This window comes from Centruroides vittatus, unplaced genomic scaffold (assembly GCF_030686945.1).
Source record: "Centruroides vittatus isolate TY-2023 unplaced genomic scaffold, ASM3068694v2 scaffold_769, whole genome shotgun sequence".
Taxonomy (NCBI): Eukaryota; Metazoa; Arthropoda; class Arachnida; order Scorpiones; family Buthidae; genus Centruroides; species Centruroides vittatus.
This window is the reverse complement of record NW_027122717.1, coordinates 2,590,530-2,616,286: the sequence shown is the minus strand read 5'-3', so window position 1 is coordinate 2,616,286 and position 25,757 is coordinate 2,590,530. Positions and strand designations below refer to the sequence as shown.

Sequence of the window (25,757 nt, the reverse complement as noted above, 5' to 3'; positions counted from 1 at the left end):
TCCGCAGGAATGTTCATCACAGTTCGAGAAATGTTGTCCTTCAAAGTCATCAAGTTTGGGACACTACTAAGATAGACCTTGGACTTTAAGTAACCCCACAGGAAAAAGTAACATGGGGTTAGATCCGGGGAGCGAGGCGGCCATGCAAGTGGAAAAAAGCGACTGATGACCCTTTCTTCAGTGAAGTGCTGGTAGCTTTTTCGCTACAACAGCGCCAAATCCTCCTCTACCGGCGAATTTAGGTACTACTTTTTTCTTCGCGGAATCTCTTTTCCATGTCGTCCTTAGTCACTCTCCCAAATTTGGCGACAGTCCGGCTGCTAGATTGCTCTACAGATGTTTCTGAGTACCGTCAGTTTAAAAAAAACACCCTGTATATATTTTTTCCGCTATTTATTTTGTTTATTTATCTATATTTTGTCCGTTTGGGCGTTTTCCGTTAATTTTCATATTTATTCCGAACACATTTTATGTTCTATATTTAATGTTGTATTTTTTTTGTAACCGAGGAAGATCGTTAAAAACGATTGAAAACGTTATTATTTTATTAAATTTTGCTGGATTGATAAAGGTGTAGTTTATTTAACTTATTCTACTTCAGTACATAGTTTTATATACCTATAAATAACTACAGACTAATATGTAGAGCCTATATATGAAAACTGGTAAGACTGATAGCCACTTAGCCACTGATTATCCGTCCTTACATTATTATAATATATTAATATAAATTAATCAGTAGAATTACCTTTGCTATTATTTAACTTAGATTATAATTATAATGTAAACTAAACATTTAAAGTTAATTATTTCTATCTCAAATGTTAAACCGAACCAAAGTTAATTTTACTACCTAAGTGTGTAAGAAGTTTTACTGATTTATAGTGACCAGTCTAAATAATAAAAGCTTTTAAAGTATTTTTTTAAATGTTTTATTTCATTAAAAAAAACATAAATTGCAGGATAGATAGATAGATAACATTTTATTGCACCAAAAATACATCCACGCTGGATCCGGCTGGATCCAGCTGGAATGATTTCAATCCAGCAAAAATCCAGCTGGATTCAAAACACTGCTGGATTGCAATCCCTAGTCCCAATAGACACGGAAGCCATGATGGCAGTTAGATTGTCACACGAGCAGCTGTGTGCGCAGGTGATCAGGTTCGGGATGGAGAATTGAGAGACGGCATACCGGAAGTGAATCACTTGGATGCCCTTAACTAAAAAACCATTTATTTGTAAAAGAAAATACATAGTATACAATTTTTTGGTAACGAGTTATAATAAATTGATAAAATAGGTCTAGATTGTGTTTGTTATGATTTTATGTTCAGTACACAACTAGAAGAATTAAAGTTGCTAGAAACTCTTATCCACCTCTACAGTTTAATTATGAATTCATTTTAGTGTTCAGAATTATTTAATATTAAAAAAAAAAACATTTTTATTGCTTAGATTTGTATTGCCTATCATCGAAATACATAATACATATCAAATTTTAAAGATGTTCAACATTTTTAAACTATTAGAGCCACACTGTTAAGAGTTCTAAATTTCCATTGAAATTTTGTACTTCTCAAAATACAGCAAAACCTCGCTAAGTCAAACTGCATTAACTTGAAGTCACATTAACTCAAAGCTGTCAAGATTCTGGGCTCAATACAGAATGCTTTCCATATAATACAGTCTCATATAGTCAAAATTGTTCATACAGTGAATCTCATACAATGTGTTTCCTATAATATGGATTTTTATAACATGATGAAAAAATTATGACCAGTACTCATAAAATGCAATAAACATTCCCAAGTAATGTGTTAAATAAATTTAACATTTTGACACTTTTTTTTTCTAAAATTATGAGATTACAGTAGAGCATCGATTATCTGACTTAATTGGGGACTGGGGTTGGTCAGATAACTGAAAAGTATGAAAAAATACATTATTAGTATAGTGTATTAGGCTTGGTTCAAATACTAGCCTCCCTTTCATGGTCGAGCCAGTGCTGCCAGCTAAAACATGCAAAAATTTAACAAAAGTAATATTAAAGTAGCCAAGACATAACCAAATATTGTAGCACCACATCACTAGCGAACATTTGAATTTGCCGACTAGAATGCGGTTGGTTAACTGATAAGTTGGTTAATCGGGGGTCAGATAATCGATGCTCTACTGCAGTGGTTCTTAACCTTTTTATACTTGCGGCCCACCAAATATTTCATAATTTTTTGTGACCCCCCCATTTTTTTAAATAATAATTTATATTTGTTAATTTATCTATAATAAATTGATTTTTTATTATTGCTTTATTTTTTATATAATAAATGTAAATCATAACTTTAATATTTCATTATCTATTTAAATAACATTCAAACTTCACAATTAAACATAAAAACTCATTTATTTTTAACAAAAAATAAAATAAACAATTAAAAATTCATAGAAAAAACAAAAAATATTTGAAAATAATTTAACGAGATTTTTTTGGGTTTTGTAATTCCTTGAACTTCTATGCTTACGAACCCATATTTGATATAATCACGATCGTATTTTCTAATTTTAATGTTACTTATACCTTCAGTTTCAGGACTTGTGGTTTTTCCGTTGCATTTTTCATTGTATCATCATTGGAATTTTCACTAGTATTTTCTTCACTGTATTTTCTTTTGAAGGTCCCAGTCCATGATTACTTACATTAAAAAAATTTCTAATGTTCTTTCTGTTTTTTGCTCATTTTTATGGGTTAATTATAAATAATTAAAACTAAACACACAATATAAGAAAGAAATGCACTATTATTCAATCCAAAGTCAATGCTAAAACTAAACTAAAACTAAAACACCCACAACTTGTCGTAAAGATTTTGCATATCTTTTGCAAAAATATTTAAATTTTCAAACCCTACTACAAAGCCTACTATTTTTGCATAATTATTTTTAAAATTCCAAGCATTAATAGTTTCTTAGAATTACTGTGGAATAAAAGAAGTAAATACTGCGGTGTAATTAGCATATTTGCATTTATTTCTTCTGTACTAACAAAGTTGTATGTAAGAAGAAATAAGAAATAAATAAAAAAAACTAAATAGGAAAAACTTTATCTTTCTTATTTCACTTTTCAATATGATATTCAGTTATACATCAATTTTCTTTTTATTATATTCTGAAGGAAATTTTGCATAATTTGGCGGCCCCCTGGCAAACTTCTTACGGACTCCCTGTTAAGAATCACTGCTCTACTGTATTGGCATTGCATCAGAAACTATGATTATATCTTTAATTTTTTCATTTCGTCCTTTCTTCTAACAATGAAAAATACTTGTGGATTGCTAAAAATTGTATTTTATTTTTTGTAATTAGATGCAAAAAAAAGCAAAAAATAAACATATCAAATTTTAGTTTGCTGTGAATTATCTCAACTTTTGCATGTTGACATTGGATTTGTTAATTGAAGAGAGAGAAATTTTCCTTCCAACTCAGGGTACTAAAACTTTAACTTAACAATCTCTGGCTAGTATAATAATCTAACTCAGACTACTCACTACTGCTAATATTAAAAAATTGCTAATTGTTTTATTGCTCTGTAAACAAGTTCCCTTCCTGGTTAGAAGTTTGTCAAATAATAGTTTTTTGTTGTAATAATTGTTTTCTTTAATAACAGTTAGTTTTATCAGATCTGATTACTTTAATTTAATTTGATTTTTAGTTTTTTATACAGTATAGTCATGCAGTTATCAAAAATGATTATCATAATTAAAATTTAATATTACTCAAAAGATTATAGAAAGTATTAAAATTTTTGCTGATTGCTTTTAATTGGGAATGCTTTCTGTAAGAGAAATAATGCTTGGAGCATTAGAAATTTTGCAATTTATGATGTTGAATGCATAAATTGCTACTTAATAACTTAAAGACATTTATAAGAATTTTTTATTTGATAAAATTATGATGTCTGAATAACACTGTTACAAAACAAAAAAATTTTACCATTTGCAAAGTTTGCCTTATCAAATTCTTTCAAAACCATTATGCCATACTCACAGTTCATACTACGGTTTCTCATTTCTCGGTCTTTTTTTTTGTCCCAGGATTCCGGGATAAAAGTGAACTGTTCCCTGAGATCCCCAGAAATCCTGGGATAGAAATAATTATTTTTAAGATATGTTGACAAAGTATCTTGAAATCAAATGATGTAATTATTTTTCATTTTTTAAAATAATTTAATACATTCTGCAACCTCCAAAATCAAATTAATAATGATGTGTAAGATATATATTAAAAATTACATTTGAATTACATAGAAATTTTCACAAATAGAAAAAATTCATTAAAGTTTGCTGGAAACTGCATACAACAACAACAAATGCTTTGAATTGAGTTGAAAATTTAAAAAAAAATGAACTTAGATCAAACTTCTAAGTTAGAAGGTAATTTTTAATATTTAATTAAACATAATACAAAATATTATTGTAAATTTTTATAATAAGATTTTAAAAGGCAAAAATGGTTCACTCTATCTGATTCTTATTTTAGTAATGAAAAATCCTGCTACCAAGAATGCCCTTTCCAATTTAATTGATGTGAGTGGAATAGTGCTTAATGCATTTAAGAGAAGACAGATGTTATGTGTTTTTTCACCTGTAGCCTGGGAGATTTCTAGTTTGTTTTCGAGATTGTAATACTTCTTTTGCTCTCTAGTATTCTCGATTTGTCTACCCTCGGCTGCTTTAATAGAAGCCCAATAATTCAGCAGTTTGTTTGTCTTTAATAATCAGGTTTATGAAGAAAAACTTCATGCTTGTCTTGCAAACTTCGTACCAGTTTGTATCCTTACCCAATTTGCACAACCTGGAGTTATGCAGTTATTGAAGCTCTACTGGGCATGGTTAAAAGACAGCATAAGCACAATTATTCCATATACTACAGGTTCTGACAAGTAAAGAATTTTCAGAGTCCTGTCACAAATAAGCCACATATTGATTATTGACTATCTGTCACCTGTGATAATCCTTAATGAGGAAAAATTAAAAAAAAAAAAAAACTAATAAGTAGGTTTAAAATTAATAAATACAAATGTATTCTGACAGTTTATAAAGTTAATTATACTTTCTATTTGCAAAATTTCCTCAACCTTAACACCAAAAAAAAAAAAATGTACTTATAAGAAATTTGCAGGATTTCCCAGGTTAAACAGCCGAGATCCCATTTGAGAATCCCTAGTTCATACATATAACATGTTATTTGTGTAATGCAGTTTCCTATAACATAGAACCTATTTTCTGCATTGTGAGGTTCACTGTACTTATAACTAAAACTTATTTTCTTGTCTACTCTCCACTCTTTGATAGGTCAAAGATCTTAATTTTCTCTTATATTCCATACGAATACAGGTGATTAAGATAAACAAACACAGAAAATATGCCATTACAACCTCATGTTGACATTCTTTTACTGATACAGTATGTGACTGTATTTTATTTGGGACATAAGAGGAGCCTTGATACTAAATTCAAAGCACAATAAACTGTATAGAATTTTATAAACATTCTGCAAACAGATCCTTGAGAAACTGCTTGATAATGGGAAATTTACAGCCATAGAAAATTTGTAGTAAACACACAAACTCAAAATTCTTTTAACTCATAGTTGGGATTTTTTTTAATACCACTTAACTTCAGCTTAACAAGATTTTACTACATGTTATAAATACTATAAATAAATCAAAGAAAAAGATTGCAAAACTATCTACAGATTGTTGATCATGAGACATAACTATGAAAAGTTCCATTCAATAAGTATAATTGAAAAATTTTTTATAAGGATATATTTCCATTTTTTACATAGATAGTTTCTTGTAACCATTAATACCCTGCTAGTCCAGTTGACCTAGTTCCTTACCTGTATGCTGACTGATTTAAGCAATTTTACAGTATTTTCTACTGAAAATAAAAAATGATTGATTAAAGCTAGGTAAAAAGTAAAAACAGTTTTTGAAATTGGGAACATTTATCTGTACATCACTCAATCTTGATGTGTGTGGGTGTTATTTTTTTGTATTATGGTTTAATGTTATTTTGACATGTTTTGGTTTTAGAGATAAAAATAAAATGAAAAAAAAATAAAAAATGCAATATAGCTTTAAAATTTGTATTTTTATGAATTAAATATATAGTACATCGGTGAATTTATTCAAAGTAATGATGTACTGTATCAATATTATTAGTACTTCTTTCTGACTAGCTGTTTTTCATAATTGAGTCAGTTCAGCAAATGTACCTGTACATAAGATGGCATTAGCACTATCAGAAATATAGGAATTTGACTTTTGTATTAATAATATCTAAAAAGCATATAAATTATGTAATATCATATAAACTGTACAGGTTTAAAATAACGAAATTACATGGCTTATTTGTAGTTTTTTATTTCAGTTAGTCTTAAATCATAATTACAACATTTTCGTCAGATAAATCAATATAATCGGCACTATATTTGTTGATTTTTTATTAATGAATTCGAACAATTATTGGTTAGTATGTTAATGTGCCATATCTAAACTTAACTCATATATAGAAAATAAAACGACTCGATATTCGCTTGCAAAATATGGTGCAGAACTCCAAATCAGATGATTGCAGTTGTATAAAATTGCTTATATTTCAAATTTCTGAATAAATAGTACCCACTAATTATTAATAGGCACACTAAAATACACAAATGAATCGTATTTTCACTGTTGAAAACGTAATGTTAGGTTTTAAAGCTAGAAATAACTTGATATATAATAGAACATAATATTATGTTTCTAGCAGGGTAAGTGTTAAAATGGTCTCTAGTCTAGTTTGACAAATTAGTTTTGTAATTAATAATTAGATATAAGTGGCATTTTAATTCACATTATCTTGTCATTTGTTACAGAATCAGTTTCAAATTGATTTAAGCCTATTAATATATTTTATTTTCTTAAAATTAAATTGAAATTCTTACACTATTTTCATCAGGCTGTATATTTTGGTTACAATTATATGAAATAAAATCAAAAGAATTAAAATTATTAAATAGATGCTATCTAAGTTTAATAACAAATCTGTATTATTATTTAATTATTGGTTATTTAGACAATTTAAAAAATTATTATTTTTATTATTTTATAGCTTCGCAATGAAGTGACAAGATATGGATTAGAGCCAAAGGACATCCGATTGATGAGGAAGAAGGACACAGGTATGTGTCATGATGTTTGCTAAATATTTAAAATTGATTGGAATAGCACTGGATATCTATCTACTGTTTATATCTGCTATGGCTTTTTGATTGATGGTCAGAAGACCACTTAATAATAATTTTAATATTTGTAATGCTGTAATTGAACTATTGATAATTTTAAACTTTATTTTTAATTTTTTGTAATAAATTGTTTAAAGCTGATGAATTTAATTTTTTAAAGTAAATTAATTTTAATATTTTAAATATAATAATTATGATTTTAATATTTTATATATAAATATATTCAAATTTATCTTTGTTGGTCTCTCTGAACCATAGATTTTGTTATAAATGTAGACTTATATCAATTAAAAATTTAAAATTTTTATCTAAAATATAATTAGCCATGGCAGAAATATTTGTTTGAAAGTTCTTTTGATTTTATGAATGTAAGAAACTAACACTTTATACCACTTTGTACATGCCCGTGTAGGTGCATCCCGCGGCTTTGCTTTTGTGGAGTTTCAGTTACTCTCCGAAGCCGTGCGCTGGAAGGAACTTACACAGGTGTTGTTATCGCCCATTACACTACCCCTCATACATCTGATTCTTCTGTGTTAACAGGGGATATTGGTAAAGGGTTTTTAGGGAAGGGTAAATATATGAAGGGGAGTGACAAGGAATCTTCTGAGATCATCATAGGAGCCACCACCTTAATATTAACAGTATCACTGAGTATTGTTATCTTTTATTTTGAAACTTTGTAGATTAAGCCTTATTATGTAACTTACATTTCTTTAACGGGAAAGTTAAAACTGTAAGTTACCGTATTTTATTTATTAAATAACTTAAAATTATTTTAATAAAATTTGATTGGCCTGTATATAAATTGTATAATTTTAAATATTAAAAAAAATACTCTATTATTTTTAAAATATTAAAACATAGATTAAATTTTGTTATTTATAGGATTATATATATTTTTAATAAAAAGTATTTAAAAATATATTAACTTTTGAAATTTTATAACATTGATAAATGCAAACAGTTTTTATAAATCTGAAATTTTGCATGATATTAAGATATCTATTAATAATTTAAATTTGTCTTGATAAATAAAACTAATTAAACTTGATATTCTGTACTAATAACTATTCCTTTTCAAAAGAATTATGTCTTCAGTATACCAAAAGAAAATAGCTTGGAATAATTTTTGTCTTAATAATAATTCTAGTTTAATAGCATTACATATCCCTACAAAAATTGTTAGAATTACAAAATAACTAGAGTATGATTTCTATAACTTGGGAGAAATTTTTATTTATGACAAATAATGTAAAATCATCATAAATTACACTACTGTTAACTTTAAATTACAAAAGTTGAATATTAATAATTATAGTACTTGAAGTAAATGTCTCTGAAAAATAGTTTTAATTAGAATTATCTCAATACTTTTTTGAAAGAACATTGTTTATTTGATTTAGATTTACTTTTTGAGAAAGAAAATTAGTTTAAGAGAGTGTTGAACAAATATCTTTCCCCTCCTTTCTTGAGATGGACTCAAAAATTCAAAGTATTAGAAAATAATTCTTTATGATGATTATCTGAACAGAGTTACAATTGAATGTTGTAAAATTAGATTTATTTGCTACTTGATGATGATAATTATAACAATCAATATTCATTAGATTTAATTTAAAACTTAATTATGACAGTAGAAAATTTTATTGATGGTAAAATAAAATAACTCTAAAGTACCAAAACATAAATATTTTGTTGTCAGCTTTTTGTTAATTTAATATTAAAAATAGTTTTTACACTTCTTGATACTTTTAACATTAAATTAAAATAGTATACCATATGTTAATTAAATAAAACTGAACTTCCATGTAATATAGTACAGTTCAATCCAGTTGTTATAATCACAGATAATGTTATCAATTGGCTATTATTATCATAATCAGTTGGTTCCAAAACACTATAAAATAACACTTTCAAAATAGTGGGATCATTAGACCATTACTTTCGATTGGATAATAGAACATCACATAGCCACTATAGAAATATTTTTTAAAAAATTTGTTATAGAAGTGACATGATGCAGCTATCATTTTTAAACTTTAAATTTAATGAAGTAAGTTTAAAATATGCCATTTGCCAAAATATTTAAAAATGCAACTTAAGGGAAATTTCCTTGTCAAGCATGAACGTCATGTGGTCACTGACTTCACTGCAATGTAAGTTTAATTATTGATCCAAAATTGATAAAACATTTATTTTATAGCTAATATTTCTGCAAAATAAGAAGCATATACTTTCCATCAGAACATAAAACAAATATACTAAAATTTCATTTGGATTGGACAAGAGGAATTCACATACCCACAACATCTTTTATATTAGTAATACTGCAAGGCATGAGAATTCTTAGAAAATACATATACTGTAGATTTTTACTTTACCTTTGGAGAAGAATGTTCCTGTTGTGATCTCTAGTTTAATTTTATGATCTGTTGACTTAAAAGCAGTTCTTTATAAGAAATATACCATGTATTATGTATGAAGTATATAGTTTGTAATAAATTGAGTTCAATATTGAAAATTTTTATCCTGTTTAATATTATCAACTGGTTATAATTATCAAAAGTTGCAAGTTTTCAAGGTGATCATAATAAGTGGATTCTATTGTATTAAAAACTTTTCTTCTTGATGAATTATATGAAATGTTAAAAAAATATATAATTTTTTGTTTTTTACAATGTATCGTTAACAAAATTTAATTCCTCTAACAGTTTTGGAAGCTAGATGAATTTAGAAAATATTGATTTTTCATATTGATGTCAAAATTGATTAAAATATTGACTCACTTCTCCAACTGTTACTAATGAATGGTTAGTTCATTGTATATAGTAATTCAGTATGTTAATGCAGTACATACATACTGTACCAACATAAAAGCCATTCAGTTTTGCACATATCTGGATAAATTCAAAAGCATAAAAATGAATTGTTACAAAAAATGTTCTGAATAGAATTTTTGATTATTTAAATAAAGGGAAAGGGGAAAGAAATATAGATGAAAATGACTATTTTTTAATATATGTAAGAGTACTTATTTCAGTCATAACATTTTTTTCCTCAAATTTAGTAAAATAAATACTATACCTTCTTTTTGGATTTTTTCATTTAAAATATATCATAAAAAATAAAGGTGTGTAACATGAATCTAAAGATATTTTTGTGTAAAATAAAACATTATTATAGAAGTTGTGTTTTCATTACCAGTACATTTCCATTTAACAAATTTTTCATATAATTAATTTTCTGTTCTTGGGAATAAATTTATTGTATAGAAATTTGACTGCATTATATAACTAATCACTATTTGTTCTTAAATTAAGATAGAAATTAATTTATGGTGAATAACTAATTTTAATATATTACTAGATAGTCTGATATTGGTAAATGCCACAAAATATAAAAATACAAAAATGTTAATTTGCAAAATTTTATTATTTTAGTCTGACAATTGTTAAGTGAAAAATACAGTTTATGGAAAAATTTAACAGCTTTTTGGCTGCTTGCTTTTTTCCATAAATATTGACAAGACTATGTCTTGTTTATAAAATTGCAGTGCCATCAATGGCTCCATACCTTAGAGGTCTGAAGGAGTTACAATTTGTCACAGAGTATTAGGTGCCCAAATCATGCATGCATAAAAAAAACCAGACTTGTAGGTACTCGGGGACGGAGAACAGAGTCAAAATAAAATACAAAATGGCGAAACTTTTTACAGACACTAGTGCGAGATTTGTGCATGCGTTGCTCGGTGGGAAGTTAGAAATGCAAATGTTGCGAAATCGAATTTTGACAAATGAATCTTTGAAAAAACCCATTTACCTGTCTCGTGTTATTCCCAACATATCTCTGGTCACGACTTGCTGACCTTGGCTGGTTGACCTGAGATATCTTGTTTCAGCATTGGAACATTTTTGAAACTAGATGGTGCTAGTCATTATAATTTTTTTTATATTACAACTAACTTTCAAAATATAATTTTTTTTTTATTTTTACATTTATTAATATATTTTGTTTGTGCAAAAGAAAAAAATAATTTTGGACAATACAATAGCCACGATTATTTTTTTCAAAACGGGAAATTTTCATTAGGCATGGACAAAAATTCAAGCCCGGGGACAACATTCAATGGAGATCAATTTTGACATTGGATGGGTTAATTTCACTGGAAATGCCTCGTGGTTGTGGCTGAGGCTGAGACCAGCAAAGTTTGAACAATCGTGCTCAAAACCAACAATACCAAAGAAGATTGGAGAACGAGGCCTGCTGTGAGCATTGGAGTGATCCTGCTTACTGTAGCCAAGAACAGGCCTGTGACAATGCAACCTGTTGTAACCACGGCAGCAGCAATACCTGCAGTAATCTACGCCAGGACCTCGAGTACTGGTGTCAATTTTTCCTCATTGGAGAGATTGCATTTTTCTCTTTTGCTTAGAAAATGGGCGCAGTTGAGCCATGAGTCTCCGAGACATGGTCTTGTCCCAAACATGGATTTCACATTTACTTGTTTGATTCTAATATAAAGTCGATTTTTTGTAGTAAAATTGTAGATTATTAAAAATAAGTTTTTAAATATTATATTGTAGAATATGAATGTGTATGTGCATTATTTTACTTGCAAATTGTATATAAACTTAATAAACTAATTTTTAACAGCATTAAAAAAAGCAACATAATAATAATCTAATGTTATATTTATAAAGAAAAATAAGATTCTTGATTTGAAATAAGTCATCTTTGACATTCATTTTCATGAAACAAATATTGATTGAAATTATCATCAGTTGTCAATAGTAATTGTGTAGAAAGTCTTTTTAAGGTATTAAATTCAAGGTAGTGACTTTTTGAGTTCTGTACAAATATATAATTGTATAAATATTATTACATATTTTAATGTAAAATTAATATAAGTAAAAACTTAAAACATATGTAAATAAAAATATTTTTATTTATTCTCTTTAATAAAAAATCTAGCAAAAGTTGCATAACTTTCCCAGCAACATTAAAATTTCGATGGTGCCATCTGTTATGATATTTTATTTTAAAAGTTTTTTATATTTTTAATTATTATAAAATGACAAAAAGCTTAATTTTGAGGATAGGGCTGGATTTATAAAAAATTTTAAATGCTAATAACAAGTAAAATCGTCATTTAATTTAAGTCCGACCCTACTTTAGATATGACTCATGATCTCCCTTCTATCTCCCCACCCTGTCGACCTTTAATCACCAAAATTTAATAGCATCAATTCCTCTAATACTCAAACCTCCCTGCAAAATTTCAGACATTTTTGACAAAAAGCACAGCAGGTGTTATTAAGCTTCGAAGATGGTGAAGAAAATTGTGAACCTCCCACACACACTTAAATCCATACATACAGAAAAAACTTAATTTTTTTTTTTTTTTTTTTTACATTTCTCAACATTTCAAGATCTCAAGTCTAAAAATGAAAAATCTTTGGGGTTATTTTTTGACCAATCACCATACTACTTTTCCTCTAATATATATATGCATAAAACAGAACTGGGAAAGTAAAAGTGAAACTAGACAAATTGTATTAGACAAAACTTCAAATTTCATGGTCTATTTGGGGAAATGACATACCAGTACTTTATAACACAGTATGCATAATTAGAAAATTTTAAAAGTAAGCTTTTGTTTTCAAACCATATTTTTCAGAATAAAAACATTAGCAAAATAACAACATAGACATTATCCTTGTGCTGTGAAGAAGTCAGGTTTGAATCCAACCCATATTCTCATAAATCATTATAAGTAGTATTAATTAAGACATTGTCATCTCTAACTCATACTAGTTAACCTTATTATGAATCAGTCATACCTATAATTTATTTGTCAAAGTTAAATTAAGTCTGGTTATAATCTTTAATTTTTTATTTTAAACTTTGTATTGACTGATCAGTCAATATAAAAAATTGTTTTACTTTTCCAGAAACAAAAGATGTTATTATATAAACTTTATATTATAAATACTGAAATTTTAAAAGCTAACATATACTTTCTCCATATCTAAAAGCACAATTTTTAGAGTTCTCATTGTAAATATAACAATAAATTCTTATTATATTTAGTGATTGTTTCAGAACTGGAGTGTTTTGTAATCTTTCTATGAATGTAGTTTTGCATGAGAAGTTTCAAATTAAACTTAAATCCCTGCATGTGAATTTTAATTGCTTTTCATTAAATCAGTAAACAGTATTTATTTTATATTGTTTTTAACCCTGGTTTTGTAATAAAATATTAAAATTGTGTAATTGCTGATAAATAAATAAAAATAATAATTAATTTTAAGCATTATTTTTAGTAAGTTAATAATTTTTTACAACTATTTTCACAGTATCAAACATTTTATAAAAATGACATTATAAATTTAAATAGCTGTTGCTTTCTGTTAATTTATTTTGATGTTTATTAAATGTTTGTCAGCTAATTCTACAATATGCTTTTATTTAATTTGTATGTTCAATTTAATTATTTTTTGAATTAAAACTATTTGATAGTTATTATTACAAAAGTATGTTAAAAAAATATTGTTTTAAGATTCATATAAAATTATGCTTTATATCAGGCCAATTATTCTTAAAATTGAAATATTCATATAATTAATTTTAGAAATATTAATAAATTGAATTATTAATTTGATGATAATATATGATATATTATTAATATCTATACTTTTGTGATATTTTCTATATATTATTATTTATATGATTTCTTTACAGAATACATTAATTTTGAGTATTAATGATATTCTTGACATTAATTTTCATAAAATAACAGAAATTAATCTTGTGTTAACTGTGTATTTCAAATATTAAAACTTATAACATTTTTAGTTTTCTGTTTGCCAGTAGTGACAGTTCCTTCAAAAAATTATTTATTGTTGTTAATGATTTTTCTTGATTACTAAATGCTTAGTTATTTAGATTTTACTAAATGCAAGATGTATCAACATGTAATTCTGATTTATGGCATATTTTTTCCATGAACATATACAGTCAAACTTCCATATTACAAACTTTTATATACAGAATTTCTCTGTATAATGAATTTTTTGCATTGTACATTGCTTTTAGCCAAAAATATATGTAAAATTGCTTATAAGTTAAATTTCCATAAACAATTTCTTTTTAATTTGTAAGGACTAGCAATCACTAAAAGTTGATTACTCTATTTTGGTTGAGTTCGAATTTAGGTTCAATTTCAGGTATCAATCTGTAAACCCTTTGTAAAACCACATCCTAGATGTGAGAGATACTGGTCGTTAGCTTTTAAGGCATTTGAACCTGAACAATTTATAATTAACAAATGTTTTGAGTTATAGTATTACAGTATTTGTGGATTAAAAATCAATAAATTTAATACTGTATTACACAGTATTTCTTAGTAATACTGTAACTTATAGTTAACATGTTTTTATTGAAAAAAACAATACTGCAGTGTATAAATTTTTGAAATGTCTTGTAATGCATCTCTATTCACTTCATAATACAATACTGTACTGTACAGTGTAATGGATTAATTTTGCACCAATTTTATTTATGCTGCTTCCTCTGGGAATGCATGTCATAAAATCAAGATGGCCTGTACAATGAATATTGATATTGGTGGTTTTTTTGTTGTGTACAGTAATGTATTTAACTGAGAAAGCAGTCTTACTTATGCAGGTGGTTGAGAAGAGTCATACCTAAGTCATTTTACAGTATTAAATGTTAGGTTCAAAAGAACTTTCCTAAATTTATCTATCAAAGTTCTCAGAAACATTTAAAAATTATTTTCAATTTTATTTTAACTTTAGGTTTGAGTGGGCAGTTCTATACTCTAGTACAAAAATGTCAAAAGTGTTTAAGCATTACAATGAAGGCTATTTCTTTTTCAGCCATCGATGGTTCATAAAACGAAGACAAATGTAAATAACTAAATGAATTTGTTACCAAAAGTTGGGTACAAACACTGTTACTTTTTGACATAATCACCATGAAGAGTGAGGCATTTGTCATATCTTTAGACGAGCTTTTCCATACCCTCTTTATAGAATGTTGGCTCCACTGAATTGAGATGGCCCTAATGACGTTGTTTTGAAGATCGTCATTAGTCACAAATCTCTGCCCTCCTAGCCACGTTTTTAGTTCAGGAAAGAGGTGGAAATCCCTCGGCACTAAACACTGGATGTTTAAAGGTGGTGAAGACTTGAACCTGAACCATCTATTAACCAAGTTTTGATAAGATTACAGTATTGGGATTAAAAATCAAAATTTAATACTGTATTACACAGATTTCTTAGTAATACTGTAACTTATAGTTACATGTTTTAGTGAAAAAAACAATACTGAGTGTTATTTTTGAAATGCTTGAAGCATCTTCAAAACAACGTCATTAAGGTCATCTCAATTCACTGGAGGCAACATTCTATGAAGAGGGTACGGAAATGCTCGTCCATAGATATGACAAATGCCTGAATCTTCACAATGATTACTTTGAAAAGTAACCATGTTTGTACTAACTTTTGGTAGTAAATTCATTTTGTTATTTACATTTGTCTTTGTTTTATGGACTGTCAGAGGTTGAAAAAGAAACAGCCCTTGTAAAAAAATTAATGTGTTGTGGAAAGTTGATAAAGGATCTAAAAAGAATGATGGTACAGCAAAGTTTGGAATCCTGCGAGTAATTTATCAATCATAATAAATCAGGAATCAGTTGTGAAATTAGTTGATGATGCAAGACCTACAGCAAAACATGCTAGAATTTGTGTTTACATCAATTTAGATGAAGCAGTTTTCATGCTCTTAAAAATTCACCAAAAATCAAATTATCATTATATTCATATGAAAAAAATCATGTACATTTATTAATATCTTTAGTTAAATTTTAAATGCAATATTTTTCAATACATTTTATTAGAAAAATTTATAAAAAAAAATAACAACATTTATCAGAACTGACATGAAAAACTTGATAATTTGTAATTTTTTGTCAAAATTAACATTGTCTAGATATCTAGTTTTTTGCTGGCACTGAGCCAGAAAGATGTAGAATATTGTTTTGTACAGCATATAACACTTATGCATGTACATTTATTTGTTGTGAAATTATCAAACATTATATTACATTTGTTTGAAAACAACTTTATTCTGCTATCAACTAATATAATGAACTAATATACTTTATTCACTTCTTAATCGAACAAGAATATAAATTTTTGTAATAAACATATGATTACCAGTAGTAATACATGTAACATTTGCTGATGTTTTAGATTAAAATAAAAAATAAAAAAATACATAAAATGTCAGAACTGAAGGTCACAACTTGAATATTTATGACATGTTGACTTATTATAGCTGAATAAACTTATTATAGTAATAATATTGCATGAATATGCTAAAAATGAAATAAAAAATTATCAGGAAAAAATAAATTAAGGAAAAAAAGCATCAATTAAAATTTCTTAAGTCAATAAAACACCACCTGGACAAAAATATGTAAAACAGACAATAGACAAGAAGCTGCTGTCAAGTGCTGACATCTGTTGTCGATAAATTTTATAAAAATTGATTTTTACTAAGATACTGATTGTCTACGAATCGGAACTTTTGAAGTTTTGCTTAACGATGGGGGATACTGACCAATCAGTATCCTTGTGAAGAAAGGGTTAATAAGTGTGAAGCATATTACAGAGAAAGAACATTTTTTTAAGTGTTTTGTGCAACAAAAATTTGAAAATTTTTAAAATGAAAATGTAGTTAAACTAATTTGTAAGCTTGAAAATAAATAAACACAAAATTATGATCATATTACATTATTACTGTAAATAACATTTATATTAATATAAATTATGTAAAATAACAAAAAAATTACTTTAAAATAATACTTTAGAAATTACACTTTTTGGTAAACATATAATGAAATTTTCCTATAGTGAATTTTTTCAGAATTTTCCGACTTTGTTATATAGAAGTTTGACTATTTTCATTAGTGAGATTGAGGCAAAGTTTTAAACACGAAAACATGTACATCGGACGTTCAGCGCTGCTTTCCTGTAAGCCTAGAAGTTTGACAATGGTGTTTGGAAAGTTAGTGGAATCGCGCTTGACATTCCAAACACCATTGTCAAACTTCTAGGCTTACAGGAAAGCGCCGCTGAACGTCCGATGTACACATTTTTGCATTTAAAACTTCAGCCTTAACCTCGCTATTATCAAATTCATGAACTGTAATACTACCAAGAAAATTATATTTAGATAATTAAAGTATTGAAGATGATAATGGGAATTTGTGAAATATAATTGTGTTACTTGATGGAATGACAGAATAAATATGATGTTTTTATAACCATAATAAACTGTTAAGTTTGAAATTTTTTGATATAAAGAAGTCAGATATATAAGAAAATGAAGCACTGAAAAACTTCTGAATTTTAATATTTAATCATTCAATTCAAAGGAAAACCCAATAACGATAAATTTAATTTAATGAAACATTTTATTTTCATTCAAGTGTTAATTAAGGACTTGAAATAAAATATTTTTACAGCATACAATATTTAATGTCATGTATAGAAGATTCAAATTGTTTTATTATTTAAAAGACTGAACACAAACACATTACAGCTAAATGAAATATATTATCAATATTTAAAATGTTACATGAGTTTATGAATGGGCATCATTTTTTCAAGAAAATTACATATTATTCAAAAAGTTGATAGTAGTAATGAAAAATAGAAATATAAAGGAAAAACTTTTTATTATTGTCACTTGCATATGCTTTGTAAATGTTGAAGATGAGATTTCTTACACTCTTACATTTAAATGTATCTGAGATGAAAACTTTCATCAGCCAAAGATAATTAATAATTTTTATACATTTCTGTCATGATTTTGAATAGAAAATAATCATTTTCAAGGTACAGTAGAGTCCAACAAATTCGACTTAATGTGGAGTGAGAATGCAATGAGTTACTGAAAGTGGTGAGTTTTACATACTCCAGAGTGAGTTAGTCACAACTCATAATACATTACTACAAATTAATGTATTAAAAATCTTTTAACACATTCAGAGTGAAAGGAAATCTACAGTACAATCTAACATAAAATAATTCCTTTGCTACAAAATTTATCTTTAGATAATGTTTTATAATACCTTGTAATATACATATTGTGTACAGTACTGTACATATGTAAATTTGTACATACATTTGTACTATGTACAAATTGTACATTTAATTTAAAAAATATTGGCTATTCAGTGGTTACTTTCTAGTTTGTGACATTCACATCATGGCATTTTAGAGAAAAGGATTATATTCTTTGTTAACACATGGAATTGATGATGTCTTGATCTTAGCGAAGAATGATAACTTATTTGATCCTAGTGTTGAGTTACAGTGGTATAAATTAGATTACATCCCCTGATTCCCCCTAATTATTAAGAGTTGAGTTTCCAGTACTCTACCATACTGTACTTGCAATTATCTTGATACTAATTTTTTTAAAATAAATGAAAATATAAAAACTGTCTATTGGTATTACTAGTAAATACATTTAATTAATGAGTATGGGCACTTTTGGCAGTATTTAACCATCATCTTCAAGTAATATGTCAGATGGAATGTTATAAATCTAGAGATAGAACAAAAAAAAAGTGTTCTATCTCTAGATGTATAGCATTCCATTTGCCAAATTACCTGAAGAAGTCAGTTATATATTGTTGAAAGTGCTCTTACTTGTTAGTTAAATATATTTACCAGTAATGCCAATAGACGGTCTTTATATTTTTGTTTATTTTTGGTAAGTGGCATCGCGTTACTAATTTTAACTGCAATGGTTAAACATGCATTTTAATATTTGAAATATCAAGTAATACATGTACTAATGGTGATTTAAATAATTCATTATTTAATTTTTTTGTTTGATATTGTTATAGTTCAAAACACTTTGTAAAAAACAAATCATTTTGAAGCAATTACAAAATATATCTGGTGAAGTTATTTTTTTTCTGCAAATAATAATGATGAATATCTGAGTATTTTGTATGAGACAGTATTAAAATGGAAAAATATTTTTGTGCATTGTATTAATTAATGTTCAGTAGTAGTAATATGTTATAATTGCAGTTGTTTCTAAAAGACCTGATTTAATTAAAATTTAAAAAGACAATATTTTAATTATAAATTTAATGCTTTATTGCTAAGAGTGCTATGCATTTGTGCCATACTAAATTGTATAGTATGAAACTATAACAGCAATCTATGTAATGTACTATAAAAATATTTTTCAAGGATTTGATAATTAATGATTACTTATTTAATGGAAAGTTAAATATTGTGTGTTTAATGTTTCAGTAGTCTCTTCTATTTTCCAGGAAACTTTAAATTGTTCTAATACTTAAGATTTTTAATGTACAGTAATATCTCATGACAGGAACAATTATCACTTGTTTAAAGACTCATAATAATCAGAGAACTCTATAGTGATATCCAATTGAGAATTGAAAAAATCTAGATTTAAGAGGTACAAATGATGATGATATTCAGAATGAATTCAGCTGTATAAGAGGATAATTTCCTTTTCAAGTATGATGATAAACAAATTTCTTTAAGATTGGTTTTTCAATGATTATTAATAAAATTACATGCATTTTGAGAATATCTGTAAATACTTAATTTTATATTGCATTTTCAAGAGTTAGAATATCAGCAGATATTAATGAAGATTATAGTAGAGTGAACAAATAAACATTAAATAAATGATATTATTATTTATCTATCTAATGTAAAATTATTTTCAGGAAACATCATAAAACTTGTATCATTTAACCAATTAGTATTTTAGTTAAACAGTATTTTTATTTTCTCGTGTTCAGTATCTGCAAATTGATCATGTAGACCATGACTATAAAACTTGATGAATTCTGTATCATTGTGGTGATAAATTCGTTTGATCAGTTTGACATAATGATATAGGTTTGTCAATTATGAATATATATGAATAGAAATTATGATAGGATTCTTCTATCTGTTTCAGTAAATCAATTGTTCATAATTTACTTTTCAGGAATATACAATAAAATATCATAGAAAAACAAAGCATTTAATTAAAGGAAAACTCAACATTTTTGTTGAATCATTCATTACCAACATTGCACAATTCTCCTCCATAATTATGATGAAAACTGATTTCGTCAGTATAAATTCAAGGGGGGAAAATACAGTAAGGAATGAATAATACAGAGTTATTTGTAATAAAGAGAATGTAATCATTTGTATACAAATTGATCTTATCAGTTTTTCATTTGTCTGAAGTGCTTAATATTGAAGAATTATTTATTCGAGAATTCTCTGTAATAATATAGTAAAATAGAATTATTCCTAGTAAATAATGATTCCTGTTCCTCCCTTGAAATGTTTTAATAACTCTAATTAGAGCCTTTAAGCATTGTCATCAAGTCTATTTTGTGACTTTAAAATCAATTTTCTAGTTTTGTATTTTTATTAGTGAAGAGTTTTTGTAAGTGCTTTTAAAATTCAACTTTACATAAGAAATAATGACAATTGTTCAGATTATTACTACATCTATTATACAAATGCTCTTCAATTTAAAATGTTCTTGCATATGATATTTCAGACTTAGAATGGCTGATGTGAGTGAAGCAGAGACATGGTAAAACAGTTAAAATTTAAGAATTCAAGCTGCTCTATTGATGTGTTAATGATCTTTCTTAAGAGACACACATATATAAAACACTTGCAGATATAATGGGATAATTAATGGGTATATTGTAAAACACAAGATGATGGTGTATGTGTATATACCATCTTGTGTTTTACAATATACCCATTGTATCTGCAAAGTGTCCCACTGTCTCAATGAGAAACTTAAAATAAAATGTTACTCACGAAAAACCTGTAACCAGTGCGGAACATACAATATCAGTCACTACGAACATTTTCAAAACCCCTCCTGGGTTCTTCAGGTTAAGAAAATTGACTGGAACGATTTTTGAAGATGAAAAAAGGAGCCAAATCACGTGCCGAACAGCATCGAACGTGGAAATTTTATGTGTGGCCGAATGTTATTTTAAAAATATCAATGTCACAAGGCTTGATGGGAAACAAACCATCTAATCTTTAACATAAGTTCGAATGCTGTTTTTGAAATATCAATGTCACAAGGCATGATGGGAAGGAAATCATCATATCCCTAACATAAGATCGAATGTTATTTAAAAAATATCGATGCCACGGCATCCCAGGAAACAAATCGTACATTCTTCCCCAGCTCTTCCACAAACCATCCTTTATGTAAAAGATACTGTTAAAGCTCTGTATGCATCAGGGCCTGCCAAGCCAAGGAAAGCATTAGCTCATCCCTAGAATTGATGGATGAGGAAGTACTATAAGCCTTATAAATCTCCATCTGCTCCAACCATTTGATATGGTCTATGCGTGTTGTTGTGACAATCAATCTAGCTTTTGATAAGTCTGCTGTAATATCAGGATCAGATGCGTAGGTTGATAACGATGTGGAGCATGAAGTTGTTCATCATGAGAAACTTAAGATAGTATCTAAGCATAGTAATTATGACAATCACTCATGAGTTTGGATTATCACAATCAACATTAGCCAAAATTCATTATGTACAGTACTGTATAAACTTGCATGCAACTTATTTTTAATCTCGACTTATGATGTGTTTTTGGAACATAAGTCAAGGAGAGACTGCAATAGCAAAATTTTTTTGATTGGTTTAGTCGTCATTAGAAGTAATAGTACTGCAGTACTCTCTTTTAGAAGCAATAATCATCTTTATTATTAATTGTAGCATACTGATTTTAAAAATAAAAGTATTTATTCCATTTTTTATTGAAATCATTAATAAATAGGTTTAAATCAATACAATTATTTGTTTATATTATTAAAACTTAGATATATCCTTAATTTTATTTTTAACATTTTGCAAGCATTTTAAATTATATAATTTCTACTCTTTCTTTCAATCATGTTGAATATAAATTTGAAACAAGTTGAACTATATTAATCATAAGTTCAATATGGGATTAAATTATATATTTAGAATAGATGTTATCATTTACATTTAACTTATTATTTATTGAATGATCAAATCAATAAATATCAAATTTTATAACTATTATTTGTTTAATAATTTTTAAAAATTTAAAAGTATTAACTGAAATTTTAGTCAATTTTTGAAAAATTTTAAATATTTCTTTTTATCTCCTACAAATATAAATATTCTTGAAATTTCTAATGATATCCTTTCTTCTTCATAAATTAAAAACTATTAAAATATTTATGTTGTGGAAAGGAAATTTGATTATAGATTTTATATATTTATTTTTAAATAAAAGTGTAAATTTTTCCAATTATTAGATATATTTGGAAAATTTTGTACTTGCATAAATAATCTTGAGTTTTTCTCATAAAGATTCTTGAAAAATAATTTGTATATTATGTTTAATTACAGAGTATCTGATTAATCTTTACTTAATCCTTTTTAGATATTTTTTAACAGCGTTATGTTCCAATTCTTTTATAACACTTTTTATAACACACAAAATATATTAAAATTTTGAATGATTAAAACTGAAGTTCTGTATTAAAAATTAAAAGGATTGAAAGAGGATTAATTGTGTTACTTAACACTATGATTTTTAAATTTATTATTAATGTATAAATATTATCTTTAGCATTTACAGTTTTTATAAAATAAAATACGGTAACAATTATTAATTTTTATTTTTTGTTTTAAAGTGGTGGTACCTTATTATTAAGTTTTTTTTATATAATTTTATTCATTGTAAATTACTGAAATTTTCTATCTAAATAGTCTACTTAAAATTTTAATTTTATAAATAGAAAGATATGTAATAATATTTAGTACAGAAAATTATCTTTGATTTTAAGACTTAAGCTGAATTTTATTCTATTTATTTATTTGAATTTTGTTTCATTACAAAGAGAAGTGTTTGCAGATTTCTTTTTTGTAACAATTTTTGTAATCTATAACAGACAAATGATACTTTTATAATCTATATATATATATATATATATATCTGCTTATGTATACAATCTTTGCTTTATCTCATTAAAAATTCCTTAAAGAAATGTGTGTTTATATATTCAGTATATATATGTAAGGAGGTGTAGAGTATAGCAGCATAGTTCTGGACTCTGCTGAACAGATGAGCTAGGTTCAAATCTTAATGACATGTAGTTTCTACATGTCTGAGATCCTCTCCTCCTTTCTGGTGGGTATTTGGTGTGTTGAGATGGCCACCTTATCCACTTATCTGGCAGGACCATGAATAAAAATAACAGTACACTCAAACCTGTTTTTGTGCGGTCTTTTTTGTGTGATTTTTTATTTGTGCAATTTGTTTTGTGTGCGGTATATGAATTTCAATCAAATTGGTATACTGCACAAAAATAATTGCACAAAACACATTGCACATATAAAAAATCGCACAAAAAAAGACTGCACAAAAACAGGTTTGAGTGTACACTTCCCAATGTGCCTTCATGAAGTGTTTAAAGGGTTCTGTCTATATGAAATGTAGTTTATTTGTAGAAAACTTTGTATTAAAAAACTTGAAGTTTTAAACTAAAATATATAACAATATAAGTATTGCATTGTATTGAAATTTATTTTGATACAGTAAACTGAATTTGAGATGAGTCAAAACATTTTTCCATATTTGACATAAAATATCAATTTAAAGAAATGATTTATTATTGTAAATATACAGTATTTCACAGGTTGCTTTAGTATATTATATGTAAAGATTAAATAATAATAAAATAGTTGTATAAGATTTAGAAGAAAATTGTCATTAGTGATGGAAAAATAAATATGCTTATAAAAATTTGGTGGGTTTTTCCTTCATATTATTTGAATAAATAATTATTTCTTAGCTACAAGAGTTAGTCAAGGGAATAGTTTATATTTAGATTAATAGTTTGTTAAATTATCATTCATAACTATAGCCTTAATTTAATTTATCTTATTAGGGTAGATGTACCAGTTTTGGCCAGTGTACCAGTTCTGGTCAGAAAACGAATTTAACTTAAAAATATAATCACCACATAGTCAAATCTGTCCAACAAAACAAACTTTTATTGTTAACTATTCACACAGTTAACAATAAAAGTTTGTTTCATTTGTGATTATATTTTTAAGTTAAATTTGTTTTCTGGCCAGAACTGGTACTACACTGGCCAAAACTGGTACATCTACCCTACATAATGAAATTGAAGTGAGGGCTTTGTTATTAATGTAGTTCTTTTTTATTATTATTATTGGTAATTGCAATTTTTCTGGTTTGTTAAGAATTTCTATATTAACTTTCTAAATTATTATTTAGATGGCAAATTGAAAAGATAAAATAATTTACTGTACTAAATCAGAGATGATTTCAAGTAGTTTTTATAATAGAAGGAATCTTTTTTAAATGAAAAGTAAAATTAATTTGATTGATATTTTCAGATTCTGTTATTAAAAATTTATTTTAAAATGCAAATTGACTGTTAATTTATATTTATTATAGTTAATTGAAAAGAATACTATTATAAGAAAATTTCAGTATTTTATTTAAATTGTTTAGAATTTTCTGGCTATTATTATTATTATTTAGAGCATGTATATATTTGGACTTACTGACACAGCATGGTCTGATTCATTAGCATGAATTTCATATAATTATATAACTATTACCACACACAATTGGGAATTTTAGTCTTACTTTATTAGAAATCAGTTTTTGATGGATGGGTTTTAAATAAATTCATGATTGGAGTTTTTTGAATTTCCAAATTATAATAATAGTAAAATCAAAGGCAATTCTTAGTTCTTGAAGTTTAAATTGTAATATGTACAGACAGGCATGAAGTCACTAAAGGGAAAGGCCTGTGCCTTACATTTAAATATTCGTCAACAATAAAAATGCCCCGTGGCTTATATTTTACTGTTATGCTAGAGGGAGGATAAATCTGGAAGGATTTATTACTTCTTGCCTTGTCATTGTCGGGTTCGCGGAACTAGAAGAATGCCTTTGCTCAGTTCATGATTCCTCTTGCCTGAAGATACCTTTTGTGTTCTGCCGAAAGTGTGTGGTGGTAACAAAAGGGTATTTATATTATTTTTATTACTTGAGATTTATATGTATATATTTAACTTTACAGGGTGTACTGGTGTTCAATGGTCAGCAGCGAGCAACATTGCATTACAGTATCCCCAAAGAAGGCAGTGGGCCTGAAAGGGGAGGTGGTAAAGCAGATTGGAATTGCAGCAAGGTTAGTAATATAAATGAATGGTATTTAAGAATTTTTATATATATATATATAATTTTCAAATATTCTTTAATTTTATATGGAATGTCTGAAAAATAATAATTTTCTTTGCTAAGTGTTAGTAACCAATTAGGCCCT

General features: G+C 26.8%; 1 protein-coding gene across 4 annotated transcripts in view; it reads left to right on the top strand.

The window, feature by feature from the left end:
* Positions 1-25,757, top strand: part of LOC136989868 (RNA-binding protein 5-like) — a 66,706-nt gene that overhangs the window by 14,894 nt on the left and 26,055 nt on the right. For all 4 annotated transcript variants that reach the window (XM_067288155.1, XM_067288156.1, XM_067288154.1 and 1 more), the window contains 3 exons: positions 7,157-7,226; positions 7,702-7,775; positions 25,512-25,622. In XM_067288155.1, coding sequence (XP_067144256.1) covers positions 7,157-7,226; positions 7,702-7,775; positions 25,512-25,622 — 255 coding nt within the window. The remainder of the gene's footprint in view (positions 1-7,156; positions 7,227-7,701; positions 7,776-25,511; positions 25,623-25,757) is intronic.